Consider the following 18,384-nt stretch of genomic DNA (forward strand, 5'->3'; position numbering starts at 1 on the left):
TATATATATATATATATAATTTGATTTTTCCTCTCTCTATCTTTATCTCTTCTGCCTACTCCTTTCTCTATCTCTCTATTCTATCACTCTTTAGAGCAGTCTCTCTCTCTCTCTTTGTAAATTATTCCAATGTAAACTTTGTTATCAAAGTGTAAAATATATATATTTTTAAAATCTAAAGAGCGTGAAAAATATATCAAAAAGGGGAAAATTACCAAAACATCCCTCTAATTTGTGGAAATTTCCAAAATACCCTTGTATCTATTTTGGTTAGATTGATCAAGATTTTCTAATCTTTATTCCTTTTTGACAAATTAAGATCTGTTTTTCAATGCTTAGCATGTAATTTGTCAGAAATTACCTCGTAAAGAAGGCAATTAGGTTTTAAAATAGTGAAGCAATTCATATCCAAAGGATACATAATCAAATCAAATTCTAGTGTTGCAGTCTTCTTATGAAAAACTACAAAAGAAATTATCTTGGGAAAAATTTAATCTCACAACTAGGGGTATTTTGGAGAATTTGAAGGGCATTTTGGGAATTTATGACAAAATTGTGGGGGTATTTTGGGAATTTTCCTGCTTGGCGCTAGCACCCAATGACGGGGGGCATCGAGTGCAGGCAGCAAGAAGACGCGGCTAAACTGTTGGAAGGTGGCAGGTTGGAAAGGGGAGGGGATATGTGGCCGAACAAGTCCGTAGGTGACAGCTCTCCCCCTATGCATCCTGGTCCTAGCACCCAATATGAGAGAGGCACAACATATAGCTCTCCCTCCTATGCAATCTGGCACTAGCGCCCAAGGCTTTCTTCACGCGTTCCGACTTCCCCCCAACAAAAACAAGGATGGCATATCGGCTTCATCGTCTCTCTCATCACCATCCAGCACATGCAACAGGCGAACAACAGCAGGCATCTAGGGCACTTAATCGCCTGTTTGCCTTCTCTTGTAGGTTCTTGCCCCGAGGGATTCACTATTAGTAATGGGGGGATGTCACCTGCGTGCATCAAAATTAGAGAAACCCTCTTATGTACGGTATCTTACTTGCTAACCTACACCCCTACATACGGACAAGATACGGACTTTCTCACAATGAGCCATCCCCCCTCATACGTATTTCGTTCAGAATGTAATGACCCACTATTTTAAGTATACTAGTAACATAACAATTTTAGAAGCACGTGTTTTTGCAAAAATACATGTTGTACTACAAATGACAGAAGTGTACATTGTAGTATGTTTTCATTTGCAATAGATGTTAAGAGAACAAACCATAAAAAGAAACAAATATAATGAATACTAAATTAAATTAAACCAATCGTCTCAATGTCATTTGTCAAAAAACAAATAGCATTTACCTTGTAAACTGGTGCAAATCTCAATCTTAAAACATATGATACTAGACACCTACTTAGTAGGCTTCCCACATGGGATTTAAGGCACACATATGAAATGGATTGTTCTCTAAATAACAAATAATGCATACTCTTAAACAACCATGAAAAACTTCACTCATCAAATAAAAAACAACCCATTAAAAGATTAACCTTTTTGAACAAAAACAATTATCTGTGATATGAATGCACGTCTTTGCTTAAGCAAAATGCAACTTTTAAAAAAGCACCATATGTATTTAATTTTGAGTTTGTACATAAAATATAAATCTTAACTATTTTGCCGGAGTCTCCTATGTACGGAGACCTCTTTCTCAAAAAAGATCAGTATACCGTTTTCTTGGGCTCCCACATTTCTTGGGCTCCCACATGGGATTTTCATCACATAATTTCTTTTTCCAGAAAAAATGTCCTCCTCATCTTGGGCTTCCACTTGGGATTTAAGGATTATCTTACACATTAAAATCAAACACATTTTCAATAGAGTCAAAGTAATCTAACTTCAAAGTGGTGGTATGACACATAAACCCAAGGTATGCTAAACGTGTCTTGGCAAGAAACTATAGCTCAAGATAACACACCCAATCAAGCCATATGACCATGTGGGAAATTGAGACTATGGAATTTATAACTATGTGTAAAAGAAACTAGCGATCTTAAAATCTTTAACGCTTTTTATCATTAAAAGAGGCACAACTACACATTTGGTAAGAATGGATAGCTCAAGAGACCCGCTCAAGCCATATGGATAGCTAGAAGAACTGAAGGTAAAAATCGATAGCTAAGATGGCACACCTGGTCAAGCCAAATGACCATGTGAAAAATTGAAACTATATTTGTAATTATATACAAAATAAAGACATTGTGTATGCGTGACACATAGACCCAAGGTATGCTAGACGTGTCAAACCATATGGATAGCTAGAAGAACTGAAGGTAAAAATCAATAGCTCAAGATGGCACACCTGGTCAAGCCATCTGACCATGTGCAAAATTGAGGCTATATTTGTAATTATATACAAAATAAAAACATTGTGTATGTGTGACACATAGACCCAAGGTATGCTAGACGTGTCTTGGCAAGAAACTATAGCTCAAGATAACACACCCGATCAAGCCATATAACCATGTGGAAAATTGAGACTATAGAATTTGTAACTATATGTAAAGAAAACTAACGATTTTAAAATCTTTAACGCTATGATGTCACACATCCAGTTTGAGATTAAGTAAATGTCACACATCCAGTTTGAGATTAAGTACATTCTTTATTGAGTTAATACAACACTACCACCCAAAATTGTGAGTATCACTAATTCGCAAAATCTAGGCTAGATTTCGAGCTTGCCTTGAAAAAATTTCACAAAATGTGACAAGATTTAGTGTAGCTACCGATAGATGGTTCAACCTATGATCTAAAAGCCGATTTAGTGCATCGGACAGGAAACGAGAGGCTCAAGGAGTCAACAGCGTTGGCGACTGCAGTGGAAGAAGTTGGGACTTGAACGCTAGCTCCAGTAGGTTGGGACGTCAGGACTAAGCATCACTGATGAGCAGGTCAGGATTCGGACGCCGTAGCTAAAGCCTAAGGGCATTGAGCATGTGAAAATAAGTCACGACTAAAGTGAACTGAGAACTCACCCTACGTCTGGCAATCGCTTTACTTGCAAGGTGCTGACCTCCCATCGTGAGCATCAACACAAAATCCTCCTCGCATCGTCATCATCCTTGCCAAAGCAATCTGAAAAGAGGAAGCTTAATGAGATGAGGCCCAAGGAAGCCGTTGAGAACGCGAACTCGCTATGGGAGGCAGAGCTCAAAACTACAAAACAACTACAAAACAAAGGCATCAAAGCAAGGATTCATAGATTTAACTGATTAGTAGAGAAAAGCTAGCTTTTCTATGAGATTTAGCTATAATAGAAATAAAAAACCATCGTTCCAGGTATACAAGACACCATCAACCAGTTTGGTAGGATTAATGACACAATGCTAAGACATTGAAGCTTCTACCACTACAGAAGCTTGCATCATAGTGTATAGACAAACATCTCAAGCATAGAAACGGTATACAGTTTACAGATCAACATTAATTGAAGAAAGAGTTTGTGGCAAAGCCTTGCTAACTTGAAACAAATTTGGAATCCAGCACTAGATGGGAGTGGTGAGCGTAGATCAAAGCTAATGTCTACCAAGTGAGGGGGGATATAAGGAAGCTAGAGAAGTTAGAACAGTAGCGGTGAAAATTTCACTTAAAGATATCTGACAACCTTCACTGAGGACAGATCTGAACATTGTTTTCAAACATTCACTGAGGATAGATCTAAATATTGTTTTCAAACAAGACGATTGCATATGCTAGCTACATTGTCAAATATAAATAAAACTGGCAACAACAGAATCATTATACCAGACATAAATGGAACTATAACATCGGAGAAATGGCAAAGAATTCATGACAAAACAACATTTCACAGAATAAAATACAATAAAAATGATAGATTGAGATCTTACAGTCACTCACCTTGAAGGCAGTTGCAATTTTCAGCCTCTTTGCGAACAACACCAAGGACATAATCAATGAGCTCCGTGCCTTCGGTGTAGTGACCCTTGGCCCAATTGTTGTGAGCTCTGGACTGGCCAAAGACAAAGTTATCAGGGCGGAAGATCTTTCCAAAGGGGCCCGTTCGAACACTATCCATAGTACCTCGCTCCAGATCCATGAGCACGGTGTGAGGCACATAGCGCCTGCAGCTTGCCTCTTTGTAGTACACATTCACTCTCTCCAGCTGCACGTCAGCGTCGCCATTGTATGACCCCGTGGGATCAATGTCGTGCTCTTTGCATACCACCTCCCAGAACTTGGCACCGATTTGGCTGCCTTTTGCACCTGTTTGTGCATTCACAACTTCTGTGACAAGGAGGTATCCACCTCATAAACTCAGTCCAAGCAATCAGCCAACTGAAGTCATTCGATTGCAATCCTTGCATTGTAGAGAGACTCTTCACCCCACTGCCTTGTTGGTTGCTATACGAATATTGTTCATCTGCTGCCCCACTACCTGGTGTCCATTGATTCCATCTTAGCTAGCACCGGCTAATGAGTAGGAACATGTGCATAATCACTCGCCAAGCAAAGCAGCTCAAATGAAACGCGGGTTGGTGCTCACCGGAGCACCAACCCGCCCTCTCGAAAGTGGTGCGTGTATCACATTCACCATCGCTTATGGAAACTTGAAGGTTCAAGACGTTATTGAATCACTGAAACATGTGTGGTGCATTAAATTGGAGTGTGAGCGAGAAGAAGAGTGAGAAGCATCCCTTGCATTGCCAAATGTCCTAAAATGGCTCAACACAGTAGACCAGAGGCACATAGCGCCTGCAGCTTGCCTCTTTGTAGTACACATTCACTCTCTCCAGCTGCCCGTCAGCGTCGCCATTGTATGACCCCGTGGGATCAATGTCGTGCTCTTTGCATACCACCTCCCAGAACTTGGCACCGATTTGGCTGCCTTTTGCACCTGTTTGTGCATTCACAACTTCTGTGACAAGGAGGTATCCACCTCATAAACTCAGTCCAAGCAATCAGCCAACTGAAGTCATTCGATTGCAATCCTTGCATTGTAGAGAGACTCTTCACCCCACTGCCTTGTTGGTTGCTATACGAATATTGTTCATCTGCTGCCCCACTACCTGGTGTCCATTGATTCCATCTTAGCTAGCACCGGCTAATGAGTAGGAACATGTGCATAATCACTCGCCAAGCAAAGCAGCTCAAATGAAACGCGGGTTGGTGCTCACCGGAGCACCAACCCGCCCTCTCGAAAGTGGTGCGTGTATCACATTCACCATCGCTTATGGAAACTTGAAGGTTCAAGACGTTATTGAATCACTGAAACATGTGTGGTGCATTAAATTGGAGTGTGAGCGAGAAGAAGAGTGAGAAGCATCCCTTGCATTGCCAAATGTCCTAAAATGGCTCAACACAGTAGACCACCCAATAGTGTCTGAGGGAGCCGGCATGCTTTGAAGCAAATCTTCTGCTCGTGTTACTAGCCCTGCTCAGCTCAGTAGGTCTGCTATGCAAGTGAAGTGCTCTATTGTTGGGGTAACACCATGCCTCTTGTGCATCTGTTGAAAAAGGGTGCAGCCATTGCCCACCTAACCCAATCTACTGCAAGCAGAAAGCAAGCAAGAAAACCCCAGCTTGCTCAGCTTAGTAGGTCTTCTATGCAAGTGAAGTGCTCTATTGTTGGGGTAACACCATGCCTCTTGTGCATCCGTTGAAAAAGGGTGCAGCCATTGCCCACCTAACCCAATCTACCACCTAACCCAATCTACCACCTAACCCAATCTACTGCGAGCAGAAAGCAAGCAAGCAAACTCCAGCTTGTTCGGCTTCAAACCTTGTCTCTGCAAATCCTCGACATAACTCAACACTAAACCTTGCCCCCCCTGCAGTCAAGGAGTTCCATAACGGCAGCTTTGTTCCTGGACGGTAGCCACATTTCATATACATGTCAACAAGAGCGCTTCCGACCATGGCATCCTCATCAAAGCCCATCTCCACTACAAAGACAATGGACAAGCATACCCTGAAGAGGCTTTCAAGAGGCTGGACAAAACAAAGTCATTTGGCTCCAGACCTTTGGCTAGCATTCCTTGGAAGATCTCAAAACTTCCGTTGTGCACCCATGCTGGCTATAACCAAAAATTAATGTTATCATAGTCACTACATCTGGTTGTCCCATCCTGTCGAACACTCAAGAAAAGCTCTCAGCAATCATGAAAAAAATACTCTTGAAGGAAACCTTTGTACACTAGACCGAATCCCCCTTGACCAAGATTGGTTCGGAAATTATTTGTGGTAATTTTGATTTCTTCAAAGGAGATCTTGAACAGCAAGCTTCGGCATAGCCTTGTTGGGAATTGGCATCCATGAAAAGAAAAAGAAGAAGAAAAAAGCCAAGTGAGTGGTCACCCTCAGCAAGCTCCTAAATTGAAAAGAAAAACAAGAAGTTCAATAGAAAGCCAATGGCAGAACAAAAATGACATTTCACCCACGAATACTTTTAACTCTGCTTTGCACCATCACTCAAAATCATCCACATTGTTCATCACACATATCCTTAACTAATATAAACTCAGTAATAAGTAAAGAGAGTTTGGTTGGCATTTCCATCTGATTGCAATCATCTCTGCTAAAATCAACGAGACCAGTGTTTCTTTTTTGAAGTGGCAATTGTCCTTTACGCCCTCGTGAGGTACACTAGGAAGGGTTGTGGAATCTACATGTAGAAACTCTAGCCACCTTAACCTTAATGCTGAAAATGTAGTTTTGATTGCTTGATCCAGAGCAGGGACTTTCAAAGACATGATAACCTTTGAGATGTCATAATAGAAAGCTACGATAGATGGCGGTTAAAGCTCGGGAAGACAGACGCTGTGAATATCTGTTTTGGTAAGGCTTTCCTTCTATTGTTGGTTGTTTCTTGCTAAGCCAAGAAAGACAAACATGACCCAAATGACTCTTAAGGATTGGCAGCATCCCTTTGTTATTCAGAGAGTACCTTTAGTGAGTTGTGCATAGCATCTGCCTTTTTTAGAAACAAAACAGAGAAACATGCTTTAAGATTTACTGGCAGCATCCCTTTGTTCTTCAGAGAGTGCCTTTAGTGAGTTGTGCATTGCATCTGCCCTTTTGAGAAACAACACAAAGAAACATGCAATGGAGAGAGTCTCAGTTGAGAGCTGAATTATGTACCTGAGTTTTCATATATTTGATTTATTTCCACTCCTCCTCGAGGAACATCGACTTTGGGATCCTTCTGTACAGGGGGGGTTTCTTCTTGAAACAACATCAGTAGACAACAATACAAATAGCAATGGCCACCACCAGAATTCCAACTACAGCCCCTCCTACAATTGCTCCAGTGCTGCTTTTCTTTTATGGGGGGGAAGGGGGACTACCGTTGGGTCCTGGCGGGGACCTTGGTGAAGGGACACAATCTGCATTGTTGCTCTCACAGAAAGGGTTTCCTGAATATCTAGATAGAGCAAAAAACTTATGTCACAAGATGTACATAATATGAAACAAGCATGGAACATCAAAAACCCCTACAATGAAAGGTAAGCTTACTTGTGACAGAGTTTGACTTGTGAAATACCAGTTTGCAAGATTGTGACCACAAAAACCGCAAACATTGCAAGTAGTTTGAGCAACAATACCCTATGTAAGACAGAAAAATCTCTCAGCAATCATGCAATAAACCCTACAATCAAAAGAATCAAGAAACCCATGTCCATGCCGCTGAGTGAGAGAGAGAGAGAGAGAGAGAGAGAGAGAGAGAGGTTACTTGAGCCATGTGGTCTATAGAGTGCATCGCTGCTTCAAGTTGTCGACCATGGTAGATTGCACTTGTAGCGCACCCCCTTCTGCTTATAGAGTTCACTGATTACGAGTCTTCACAAACCCCCTTCAAGCTAGCCGCCTTGCAGTACTCTCCCCTCTTCTGGTCTGAGCATTTGACGCTCACTCTGTTCTCTTCTCAGCTTCGACCTTCTTGCTCTGCTTCTCGCTAGCCCTCAAGCTTCGGGACACAGCTGCCTCTCAGTTTTGACCAGAGAGCGTCTCCCCTTGGCCCTCGCTCGTTCAGTGGGCGGCGCCCCCTCTTGAATGGCACCTCGGCCTATACGTGCTGCTGTAGCAGTTTCTCTTGCCCTGCAGATGGCGACCCCTGCAGTATGGCCCTACCTGCAGCTCTTCAAACTTCTTCCATGGTAGATTGCACACTGAAGCTCGCGAGAGTGACAGCCACTCTCGCCCCCACTGTAGGCCTACTCTCTTCCTGCTCTGAGTTCAAAACCAGATCCTGAAGTGAGTGGAATTTGGAAATCTCTGATTTTAGAAGTAGACAGGGGACTCTAAATTTAGGGTGTTTACACACATCCCTTTTTAAGTAGACAGGGGACTCTAAATTTAGGGATGTGTGTTACACACATCCCTGTTTAAGTGGGCACCTATCCAAAATATGCATCACCATTTCATAACTAGTCTTGCTTGGTGGGCCTTGCTATATAACATCTATAGAATACAATAGGACATATGCATGTGCTGAACGACTTGGGAAGGCAATGAGTGTTGGTGATTTGACTCTAGATTAGGCCAACTGATCATTGATTGAAATCTGATATCTTCTGTTACAGTAGCACTAGAACGAGACCTCTGCCATCTGGAATCATAGCCAAGGGGGGCTACATAATGAGGCGCATGGGCCCCTCCTACAGTGTGGGGCTTCTCCTTCTTGTGGCCGCCCATATGCAGTTTGTCGCCGATCTTCTCCATCATGTTGGCCATGCTTTCTCCCCCTAAGAGCTGCTAATCTATAGACTTGTCATTGGGAGTGCTCATCACGTTGGCAAGCATGTGACGTACCCTTCAGCTTGATGATCTACGACTGCAATGCAACGTAGAGTGCACTTTTTATTTTCTTCATCTGGTATCTTTTCACGGAGAGGCGAAGTTTGGCAGCGATGTTTTTTTAAAAAATTAAATCTAATGCCACATGGTGGCTACTGCATTCAGATATCGGAAAAAGGACCTTTGGCTCACCAAGTAACAAGTCAAACACAAAGCTCTCATTGGTTGAAATGGGATGGGCATGCCTCCACCATATTTAAGCAAGCAAACCCCCCATCCAAAAGCATACTCGAAATGGCATCAAGCTGGTTGCCAACAAGGCCTGCAACTCCGTTTGGCAATGTGTATGCAATGTTGCTGCCATTTCCTAGTCTCAGCATATAGTGCACAAGGGATGAGTGTGAGGACCTTAGTTAGGGGATACGTAAGAGGGAATCTTTAAAGTATTTAATACATAAGTCAACTTGGTGATACATAAGCATATCCCATGACTAAGGCCCCCCCACTCAAGGAATACATGAAAGGAAGCCCTTTTGAACCTCATACAACAACAATATGGCTATCAACCCCAAGATATTGTACATAGGGTAGCTGATAAAGTTCTAGTTGTCCTTAAGACTGACAATATCAAGGATTTAGATGAGAAGAAAGAGTTTGAAAAGCTACTAAACAATGCACGCACAGGCAAAGATTGGGAAACTTATTATAGATTACAATGATGGTTGTAAATTTGGTATCGTGGTGCAGGAGAATCTCTAATTGATCATGTCATTGGTGTTGCTATTGAGTTTGCATACGAAGAAGAAGAAGAGAATACTAACTTGGATGATGTGCAAGAAGACAACAATTAATAAAATGAGGGTGCAGATGTGGAGACAAAGGCTATGCAGATGTTGGTATTGATGATGATGATGTTGAAGAGGCTAATGAGGGTGTGGATGTCCAAGATATTGATGCCTAGTGGCTACATAGAAGAATATTAGTCAAGTTTATGGTAGCATCGACCCCCAAAAAATCTAGAAGCTACCATATCTTCTCATTGGTATAGCTATCTTAGTTTACTAGTGGAGTAAATTAACTTTTTGAAATACCAATAACAACACCCTCATGTGAAAGATTCTTATTGGCTTGTTAGGGCATGTGTCTAATGGCATAAGCACTTAATATCCCCCCCCCCCCCCGGGGTAGGTCCCCCCCTCCCTTATGCATACCGTACGAGCATGAAATAATTGGGGGCTAGCCCTATTGTATACGCTTATGTCTGGCCTCTAAAATCCCCCCTCTTGTACACTCATGTGATACCATACAAAAATCCATAGTGAATCCCCCGGGGTTCTTGCTTATCACAACATGACTTCACTGAGAACAATGCTCTTAGAAGCTCATCCACCTCAGCTATCGTGAAGTAGAAAAATTAGGAGGTCTTCAAGTCACTGCCAAGTTACTTTTGTGGGTTTTAGCTCCCGCCTCCTTTTGGGATTTCTTCTCCGCAACTCATTCATATGATTGTGCTACTAACTTCTCAATACAATTGGCACCCAACTTGTGCTCTCAACATGGCGCATCGGCTCTTCACCTATAGATCTGTCTCATGGGGATTTGGAGCTTCTTTGATGTGATTGTGGAGAGAAAGGGTGATGGAAGAGGATTGTGTTTTCTTTGCATGTAAGAGGAGGTTTCCTATCCATCGTTTTTTGTTGGAAGAGGTGTGTAGACTGAAATTGCCTTGCTCTCTATGCTAGGCTCAATTCCCTTACTATTTCAATTCATTGAATTGTTGGTTTGCTTTTATGAGTTCATTTAGTACTTCACTATTGGCTTCTTCATGCGCAAGCTAAAGGCGAGTGCTAGCGCTCACAATGACGTTGTGCATGAGAGAGAGAGAGAGAGAGAGAGAGAGAGAGAGAGAGAGAGAGAGAGAGCCGGAGATGTTTGATAGAAGAGAGTCTTTACATAGTAGTTAAAACTTAATAGGTAAGTTTTTTACAGAGCCAACGATTATTGACGGTTTGGAAATTCGAATGAGTCTCCGGTATCTTTCTCCTTCTCTCTCGCTCTATCTTTGACCATGTATCTCTCTCTCTCTCTCTCTCTCTCTCTCTCTCTCTCTCTCTCTGGCACAAGGTGAATGTGAGCACTAACGCTCACCTAAGTCTTGTGCATGAAAGAGAGAGAGTGAGATAGGAACTAGGTTAATCTTTCATGCATTTTTGTGATAATGATTTTGCAAACATTGTGTTAGATCCACCGGCCCATGACTTACAATAGATATTTCAAACAACACCTCGCATTGTGTAGACACTGAACTTTTTTGTAAAGCATTATAAATGATTGATCGCTTTTAACATTCTTTTGAAGAAAAAGATATTCTTATTCGCAAGCAGCTTGATCTTGTAAATAAGTGGTTATTTTCTATTCTTGTAACCCTATCCATGAATTGTGAGAGAGATATGTGGGCTTCAATGATATTGTGATTAAGTGGACTATTCTATTTCTGTAACTCTTTTCCCTTCCACTAGAGATAATATGAGCTCATTACATCTATGAAAACTAGAACTGATGTGAAATCCTGTGTTGCAGCTCTTATTGTGCTAATGGAAAATATGTGAATCCCTATGTTGAAGCTCTTAATGTCCCAATGTTTAATGGTCCTCCCCCCCCCCCCCCCCCCTCCTCCCCTGCTATGTGCATTGCATCCTTTAAGTCATGCACGCATGCATTGTCTTTGGCTAACCTCTACAATGAACCAAATTCTGCAGCAAAGAAGTTCTATCCAGCACCACTTACTTTGGACGCTCGTATTTTAATTCTATTGTATTCGAGGGTAAAAAATCTATTACTTATTTTGTAGAATCAAGAGTCGTATAATACTCTTGCATGTAAAACTTACGCTTGTTTTCATATGTAATTTTGCTTGTGTACAAGAACATTCTTAGAGAAGTGCATATAAGACATCCAACCACCCAACCACCACACTGTAGCATTGTCTGTTGATATGGTGGCACAATTTTGAGTGACAGACTGCAATATTAATCCGCCTTTGGCGGAGGGAGCTTTTTGCATAAGATTAGGGAATCCAGTACAAAGTTCATGGAGAGAGTTTTTTCAACACATTTGTCAACCGGTCCATTTTCCATAAAAAGCTCCCTCCAAAGCTTCCTCAAAAAGCTCCCTCCAAAGCTTCTGCAAAAAGCTCCTCCATACCCCTACTCCATAGAGAGTACAGATCGGCAAAGGGGTATGATCCAGTCTTGAATGATTGGATCTTAAGTGTGGCGATTGCCACAATGTCACACCGTCGGTCAGAGGTGAGAGAAAGGTACAAGGCCAAGAGTCCAAAGCCTGCATGATTGGACACAAAAGAATGGGCAGGGATTGCACAAGAGACATGAGATTTCAGCAACATAGAGATACAGCTAGAGCACGTTTGGAGTCTGTTGGAGCGTCAGATCTTGGGAGTGGGATCTATGACACACTTCGACATGAGTTTGTAAGTATTATACGTATGCTTTAAATTATTGAATCTATATATCTTATTTGAAGATTTATCTTATGGTTAATTGTTTATTTTGGAAGAAGTTCGTCCTCCAACACACCGAGAGGAGAAGTATAGTTAGAAGCATGGACTTGTGGCCCTTTTGACCCAGCTGCTGCAAAGAGGAGGGAGAGTCCGTCGACTAAGAGGCATTACCATGAGGGTGACATCCTCCATATATGCTTTTTTTGTAACTGTGGTCTTCTTGATACAGTTGTGCTCATTCATTGTATACATGTATAATTTCATGCTTATGTTTATGGTTTTGTATTTCATTTACGATTATGATTATGGTATGGCAATTAGGTTATAGTTATGGCTTTGGAATTATGGTATGGCAATCGTGGTATGGTTATGGTAGGAAAATAGGTTATGGTTATGGTTTTGCAATGATGTTATGGCAATCATGTTATGGTTATGGTTTGGCAATCAAGTTATGGTTATGGTTATGGTTATGCAATGATGGTATGGCAATCATGTTATGGTTATGGTTTGGCAATCAGGTTATGGTTGTGGTTTGGCAATCATGTTATGGTTATGTAGTTGTGGTCTTCTTGATACAGTTGTGCTCATTCATTGTATACATATACAATTTCACTGCTTATTCTTGAGGAGAAGAATCTTGACACATCTTCTTCTCATGGCAGAAATAATTCTGAACAGGCCTTCTATTCTAACTCCAACAGAGGTAGAGCTAGAGGTCGTGGTCGAGGCCCAAGGGGTTGCAGGGGCCAATTTATGGAAGGTCAATCAAATCAAAACAATACAGGTAGTAGGGGAAACCAGTCTCAAGGCAGGGGGACTCAAAGAGGTCGTGGTGCAGGATGAAGTAGGCAGCAACATACTCTAGATAGCAGAGAATGTTGGACTTGTGGTGAAAGAGGTCACATGTCACGTGACTGTCCAAAGGGAAAAGCAAGTGGAAAGAGAGAACAGGGCAACTATGCATCTACTAGCAGAGATGCAGATGACAACAAAAACGAGCGCATGTTTGTTTTGCAGCATGTAATGAATGAGGTGGACCATTGAGAATTAGGTTAGAGTAAATCTAGTTTAATTAATTTAACAACACTTAATAAAAGAACCAATAAGAATTAAGCTCTCTAGAAGACTATTGGACAGTCTCCCAAGGGGACCAATGAGCATTCAGCAGCCCAATGATAGTTTAGTTGAATTAAATAATTACCTAAAGCTCTCACAAAAGGGGAAAGGGGGACACATGTCAGAAGGCTATCACTTATGCTGCTTAATTACCATTGGCCAAGCCTGGGGAGATCCAATAGGATGCTAGCAAGAGCAAATAGCAAGAGGGGTCGACCAAGAGAGAGAGAGGGGGACTGATTTTTAAAAGGCATTATCACCTACACACTCACAGTAGCCCATGTGGAGTAAGAAGACTCTCTCTCCTTCTCAAGCTTTAATGGAAAGCTTATCACCTACTCCAAGCTTGTGAGAAGGAAGGCCTACACCGACAACTCTTGGCTTTGTGATGCAAATCCAACCGAGAGCCAAGCTTCAATGCATGTTCATCTCCTCTACCATGCCAATTAATAAGCTAAGCTATGCTAATATGAGTGATTATGTGAGAAAATGTACATCTTTCTCGTAAGAATACTCCTTCTTCCTCTCAATCTACTCTCATACCCCGCTAGCTCTCACCATCTTTGAAGGTGTGTGAGGTCTTGGGCCCGAGACCGTGAGGGAATTGATGTTGTGTTTGATAAGTGTTTTGCTTAGTGCATGAAGTTTCCATCTTCATTGCACTAGCTAGTATTGAAGGAACACAAAGGATTGTATTGTAAAATGTATCTCTTGATGGGAGAAACCATAATACAAAGCCTTTTGGAGGGGGGGACCGGCTCCATGCAAATCCGGTCCTCAACTGTTGTCAATTGCTTAATTTCTCTCTTTTAAAGTATTGTTCATGCTATCTAACTAGGTGTTATGCTTTTTGTTGCTTTCTCCACCCAAGCACTCTTGTTAATCTCATTAGGAATCTATTCTAATGAAGTGCTCACTATGTTTATGCTAATTTCCGCTACACACAAGTTATTAGGCCATTAAATGTTACATTGGTATCAGAGCACAAGGTTTCTCTTTTCTTGCTCAAGAAGGGAGGTCCTCAAGCTAGGTATAAATGGTTGGCACTATTAATTGCATGTGAATAAGTAGAATAGGGATTTTTTAGCCTTGCAGTGCGCCTGCCTTCGTGTAGTTAATGGGGCATCACTGTCGAGAGCTATGGTCTTAATAGTGGAGTCCTACGGGGCTTGCCTACGGCTTAACCACTATTGAGCTATTAGAAGATTGACAGGAGCTGGTGATGTTTTGGTGTTGAACGACCCTCTCTTCTATTAATTGCAATTAATGGTAATTGAGCCATGGGTACAGTAGCTTGAGTGCTTTTTCTAAAGGGGTAAAGAGGAGTAGCAACTAGGGCTTGAAGTGCCAAAGTACACCTAAAAAGTTTACACCTAAAAGTTGTTAGAATGGCTAACAATAGTAAAGAGAGTGAATTTGATGTTGATAACTTTGATTTTGCTAATGAGCAAGCTACTAATGATGCTCCAATGCTTGTTAACTATCTTGTTTCTAGGCTTCAACAAGCCATGGGCATTCCATCCCTCCAAAGTGAAGTGCAACGGAAGCTTCGTGCTCATGGGATTCTCCAAGCTCCCCACCATGACGAGACAGCACCTAGGAAGCCTCCTTGTGAGACTTCCAAAAGAGGCCTCTCTCCGATTCGGGAAGAAGAAGAGGATCCATATGAAGGGCTCAGAAATTTTCTCCTTGATGACGCATCTCCTTCTCAAAGGAGAATTCAAGAGCCCCCACCAAAGGAACGAGAAAGAAGTAAGTCTCCCACCACCTCGGTGGAGATGGCTCCACGAAGATGGCGGGCTAAACGCTCTCCATCACCTCCAAAACGGAGAAGACCATCGCATACTTCTCCACACCATACTTCAAAGAGGGATGACAAAAAGCAAGAGAAGAAAAAGGCAATAAAGAGGACACCCTCTTCTCCATATTTTCATCCTCTTCCTCTTATGAAAGTGATGGTCAAGACAATGAAGATCAAGGCAAGAAAAAGAAGAGAAAGAGGTCACCCTCTTCTCCATCTTCCTCAAATTCTTCCATCTTTTGAAGAAAGTGATGGTACAACCTTTGAACCATCAAAAAGAAGAGGCCATAGGAAATCCTATGACGCATGGAAGAGGTCGTGCAAGCTCAAGAAGTTCAAAGAGGGAGGGAAGAGCATCTCTTTCCTTACCTACGATGGCACCTTTGGTGCTACGGACAAAGTCTTGGCCTTTATCCAACAATTCAATGCGGCGTTTGCAGATGAGGGCTTCACGGAGTCCTCTAAGCTACACAATGCACTTTCAAAAGTCCGCCAGACAATGGTGGTCTAGCCTACGGGCAACGGTGAATCTCCACGACCATGGAAAGCTTTAAGAGCTTCCATTATGAAGCAGTTCTTGACCACTGATGCCAAAGACAAATTACTCACCGAATGGTGAATCTTAAAGCTCTCTCCCTATGAATCCAAATATGTAGACAAGTTTTGGGACCTACAACTCAAAGCCACTATCCTCAAAAAGTTGGATTTTGGAGAGAAAAAGAAACAATTTTGTGTGGGCTTAACTGAAGAAATGGCAGAGTATGTCAACTCCCAAAGGCCACGCACCATATCGGTGGTTATACACCATACTATGGTGGCCTCTCGAATCAATTTCCAAACGGGGGCTAAAAGAAATTCTAAGCTTTCAGAAAACAAGGGTTTCAATGAGCCTAAGGGGAAGGACGATGTCCAAAAGTCTCCTAAGGGCAACTCCAACAAAGCTAAAGAGAAGGGAGTTTACAAAGGCAAAAATCAACTCTCTCTTGAAAGTCTTGAGTGTTATTGCAAGGATAACCGCTGTTTCAAGTGCGACGAGCAAGGGACTGCGTACCACACTTGTCCCCAAAAGAACAACCGCCATGAGCCTCCTAGAGCTACCTTGGTCGAAATCCAAGAGGAGGAAACTCACCACAAAGGATCTCCTCTATGCCATGCTTGGGGAAAGGTAAGAGAACATGATGCTTTTATTCTCTTTGACCCTGGTTCTACTCACAATTTTATATCTATAGAGTTGGCCACCAAGCTAGGCATACAAGCCTACGGGATGGGAGATGTCCTACCCCAGACGGTGCTTTCAAAGGGCAAGAAGCTTCAGTCACTCCCTTAATCGGGAAATTGAGGCTCCATGTCCAAAGCTATGTGGACAAAGAGCAATTCTTTATCTCTCCTCTCAAGCACGAGGATGTAATCCTAGGGGCACCATGGTTTGATCGCATGGCTGCCAATGTTAAATTCCCTGAAAGGAGAATCTCCTTTAAGTTCATGTAAAAAGATATGTATATAGATGCTAAGGAAATGGACTATACCCATTGTACATACACAAGCTTTCAACAAGTCAATAAAGAGCTCTATTTTCGTGTACCTGATTTTTATTAAAGATTCTCAAAATGAACCTAATGTTTTAGCAAAAGAAAATATACACAATCAAATGGAATTAGAGTTATCCAATTTTCTCAAGGGGTTTCAAGTTGTCTTTATTGACGATGTGAGCTACCTCCTAAACGAGGCAATGATGACCATGCAATTGAACTTCTTCTAGGAAGTTCACCGCCTAACAAACCTCCTTATAGAGTTTCTCAAGCTCAACAAGAGAAGATTATGCGGCAAGTGTAGGAGTTAGTTGAGAAGGGCATGGTTAGGCCTAGCTCATTTCCATTTTGTTCTGTTGTGCTACTAGTGCAAAAGAAAGACGGCACATATCGTATGTGTGTCGACTATAGAGCACTAAATAGGATCACTATCAAGAATAGGTTTCCCGTTCCACGGGTAGAAGACCTGTTTGATAAGCTACAAGGATCCACCTACTTCAGTAGGATTGACCTAAAAAGTGGCTATCATCAAATAAGGATAGTTGATCAAGACATTTTAAAGACCGCATTTCGCATTACGTTTGGTCTTTACGAATACATTGTCACGCCTTTTGGCTTGCCCAATGCACCAACCACATTCAACCGCTTGATGGAGAAGCTATTCAGGCCTCACCAAACCTTTATTGGAGTGTTCTTTGATGATATCATCATCTACTCTAATTCATTAGACGAACACAAGCAACACCTTCACGTAATATTTCAAGTTCTAAGAGAGAATAAACTTCATGTTAATAAAAAGAAAAGTGAATTTTTCTTACAAGAGATTCACTATTTAGGTCACATTATCTCTCAAGATGGCATCCAAATGGATCCATCAAAGTTAGAGGTAATAAAAGGATGGCCTAAACCAAGGAATCTTCATGAATTAAGAAGCTTTATAGGTATGTGCGCATACTATAGACGCTTCACAGAAAAGTTCTCACTAATAACAGGACATGACATGACCTAACAAAGAAAAACGTTAGGTACACATGGTCTACCAAGGAGAACAATGCTTTCAAAAAGCTTAAAGAAAAGCTTATGACGCAGACCAAGCTCTCCGACAAACAAATGAGGTGGGCAAACTTTCTTTCGCAATTTCATTTTCATATTTCTCACATTGCTGGCAAGCATAGTCAAGTAGCCGATGCACTCTCAAGACGGCCGAGAGTGAATGCGGTTTCCATAGCAACTCACAATGATCTATCTTCTATGATAGATGAGTATGCTATTGATCCCAATTTTAGAGATGTGATTTCAGCCCTGGCACTAGGAAAGAAAGAGGAACCATTTACTTTACAAGATGGTTATCTTCTCTATGGCAATAGACTATGCATTACTAGCTCACTACGTGAGAAAGTAATGTATGAATCTCATGCTCCTCCTTATGCAGGACATAGAGGGATTCAATCTACCCTAAAGGGGATTGAAACATATTTCTATTGGCCTACCATGAAAGCAAGCATACAAGAGTATGTTTCTAAATGTGTGGTATGCCAAAAGACGAAGTTTGATAGAGGGAAGCAACCTGGATTGCTTCAAACTTTGCCAATCCCTAATTTACCAT

The 18,384-nt window shown here is 41.7% G+C and overlaps 1 protein-coding gene and 1 pseudogene across 3 annotated transcripts; both read right to left on the reverse strand.

Moving 5' to 3' along the window:
- Positions 1–2,533: 2,533 nt before the first annotated feature.
- On the reverse strand, positions 2,534–5,244 carry LOC147427010 (uncharacterized; annotated as a pseudogene). Its single transcript, XR_015186146.1, has 4 exons — positions 5,202–5,244; positions 4,749–4,934; positions 3,917–4,324; positions 2,534–3,133 (listed from the first exon to the last, which is right to left on the reverse strand). The product of XR_015186146.1 is annotated as an uncharacterized LOC147427010 (transcript).
- Positions 4,501–8,749, reverse strand: LOC147427011 (uncharacterized). Of its 2 annotated transcripts, XM_086497944.1 has the most exons (7): positions 8,616–8,749; positions 7,749–7,777; positions 7,532–7,621; positions 7,363–7,439; positions 6,204–6,212; positions 5,987–6,093; positions 4,501–5,883 (listed from the first exon to the last, which is right to left on the reverse strand). In XM_086497944.1, the coding sequence occupies exons 1-7, from the start codon at positions 8,747–8,749 to the stop codon at positions 5,832–5,834; spliced, it is 498 nt and encodes a 165-aa protein (XP_086354070.1). In that variant the 3' UTR covers positions 4,501–5,831. The 2 variants fall into 2 exon arrangements, 1 of the variants encoding a protein (XP_086354070.1); XR_015186114.1 differs by lacking the exon at positions 8,616–8,749 and having other exon boundaries at positions 5,850–5,883; positions 5,987–6,089; positions 6,204–7,439; positions 7,749–8,295.
- Between the last annotated feature and the right edge of the window lie 9,635 nt (positions 8,750–18,384).

This window comes from Adiantum capillus-veneris, chromosome 24, assembly GCF_014529385.1.
Source record: "Adiantum capillus-veneris isolate H3 chromosome 24, ASM1452938v2, whole genome shotgun sequence".
Classification (NCBI taxonomy): domain Eukaryota; kingdom Viridiplantae; phylum Streptophyta; class Polypodiopsida; order Polypodiales; family Pteridaceae; genus Adiantum; species Adiantum capillus-veneris.

Excerpts from the sequence above, each read along its gene's own strand:
- LOC147427011 (XM_086497944.1), bottom strand. The coding sequence starts at position 8,749 with ATGGCCAACATGATGGAGAAGATCGGCGACAAACTGCATATGGGCGGC. Across the intron at positions 7,778-8,615 it reads TATGATTCCAGATGGCAGAG|CGATGCACTCTATAGACCAC; the intron begins GTCTCGTTCTAG and ends AACTTGAAGCAG. Across the intron at positions 7,440-7,531 it reads CAAGTCAAACTCTGTCACAA|ATATTCAGGAAACCCTTTCT; the intron begins GTAAGCTTACCT and ends TGCTCTATCTAG.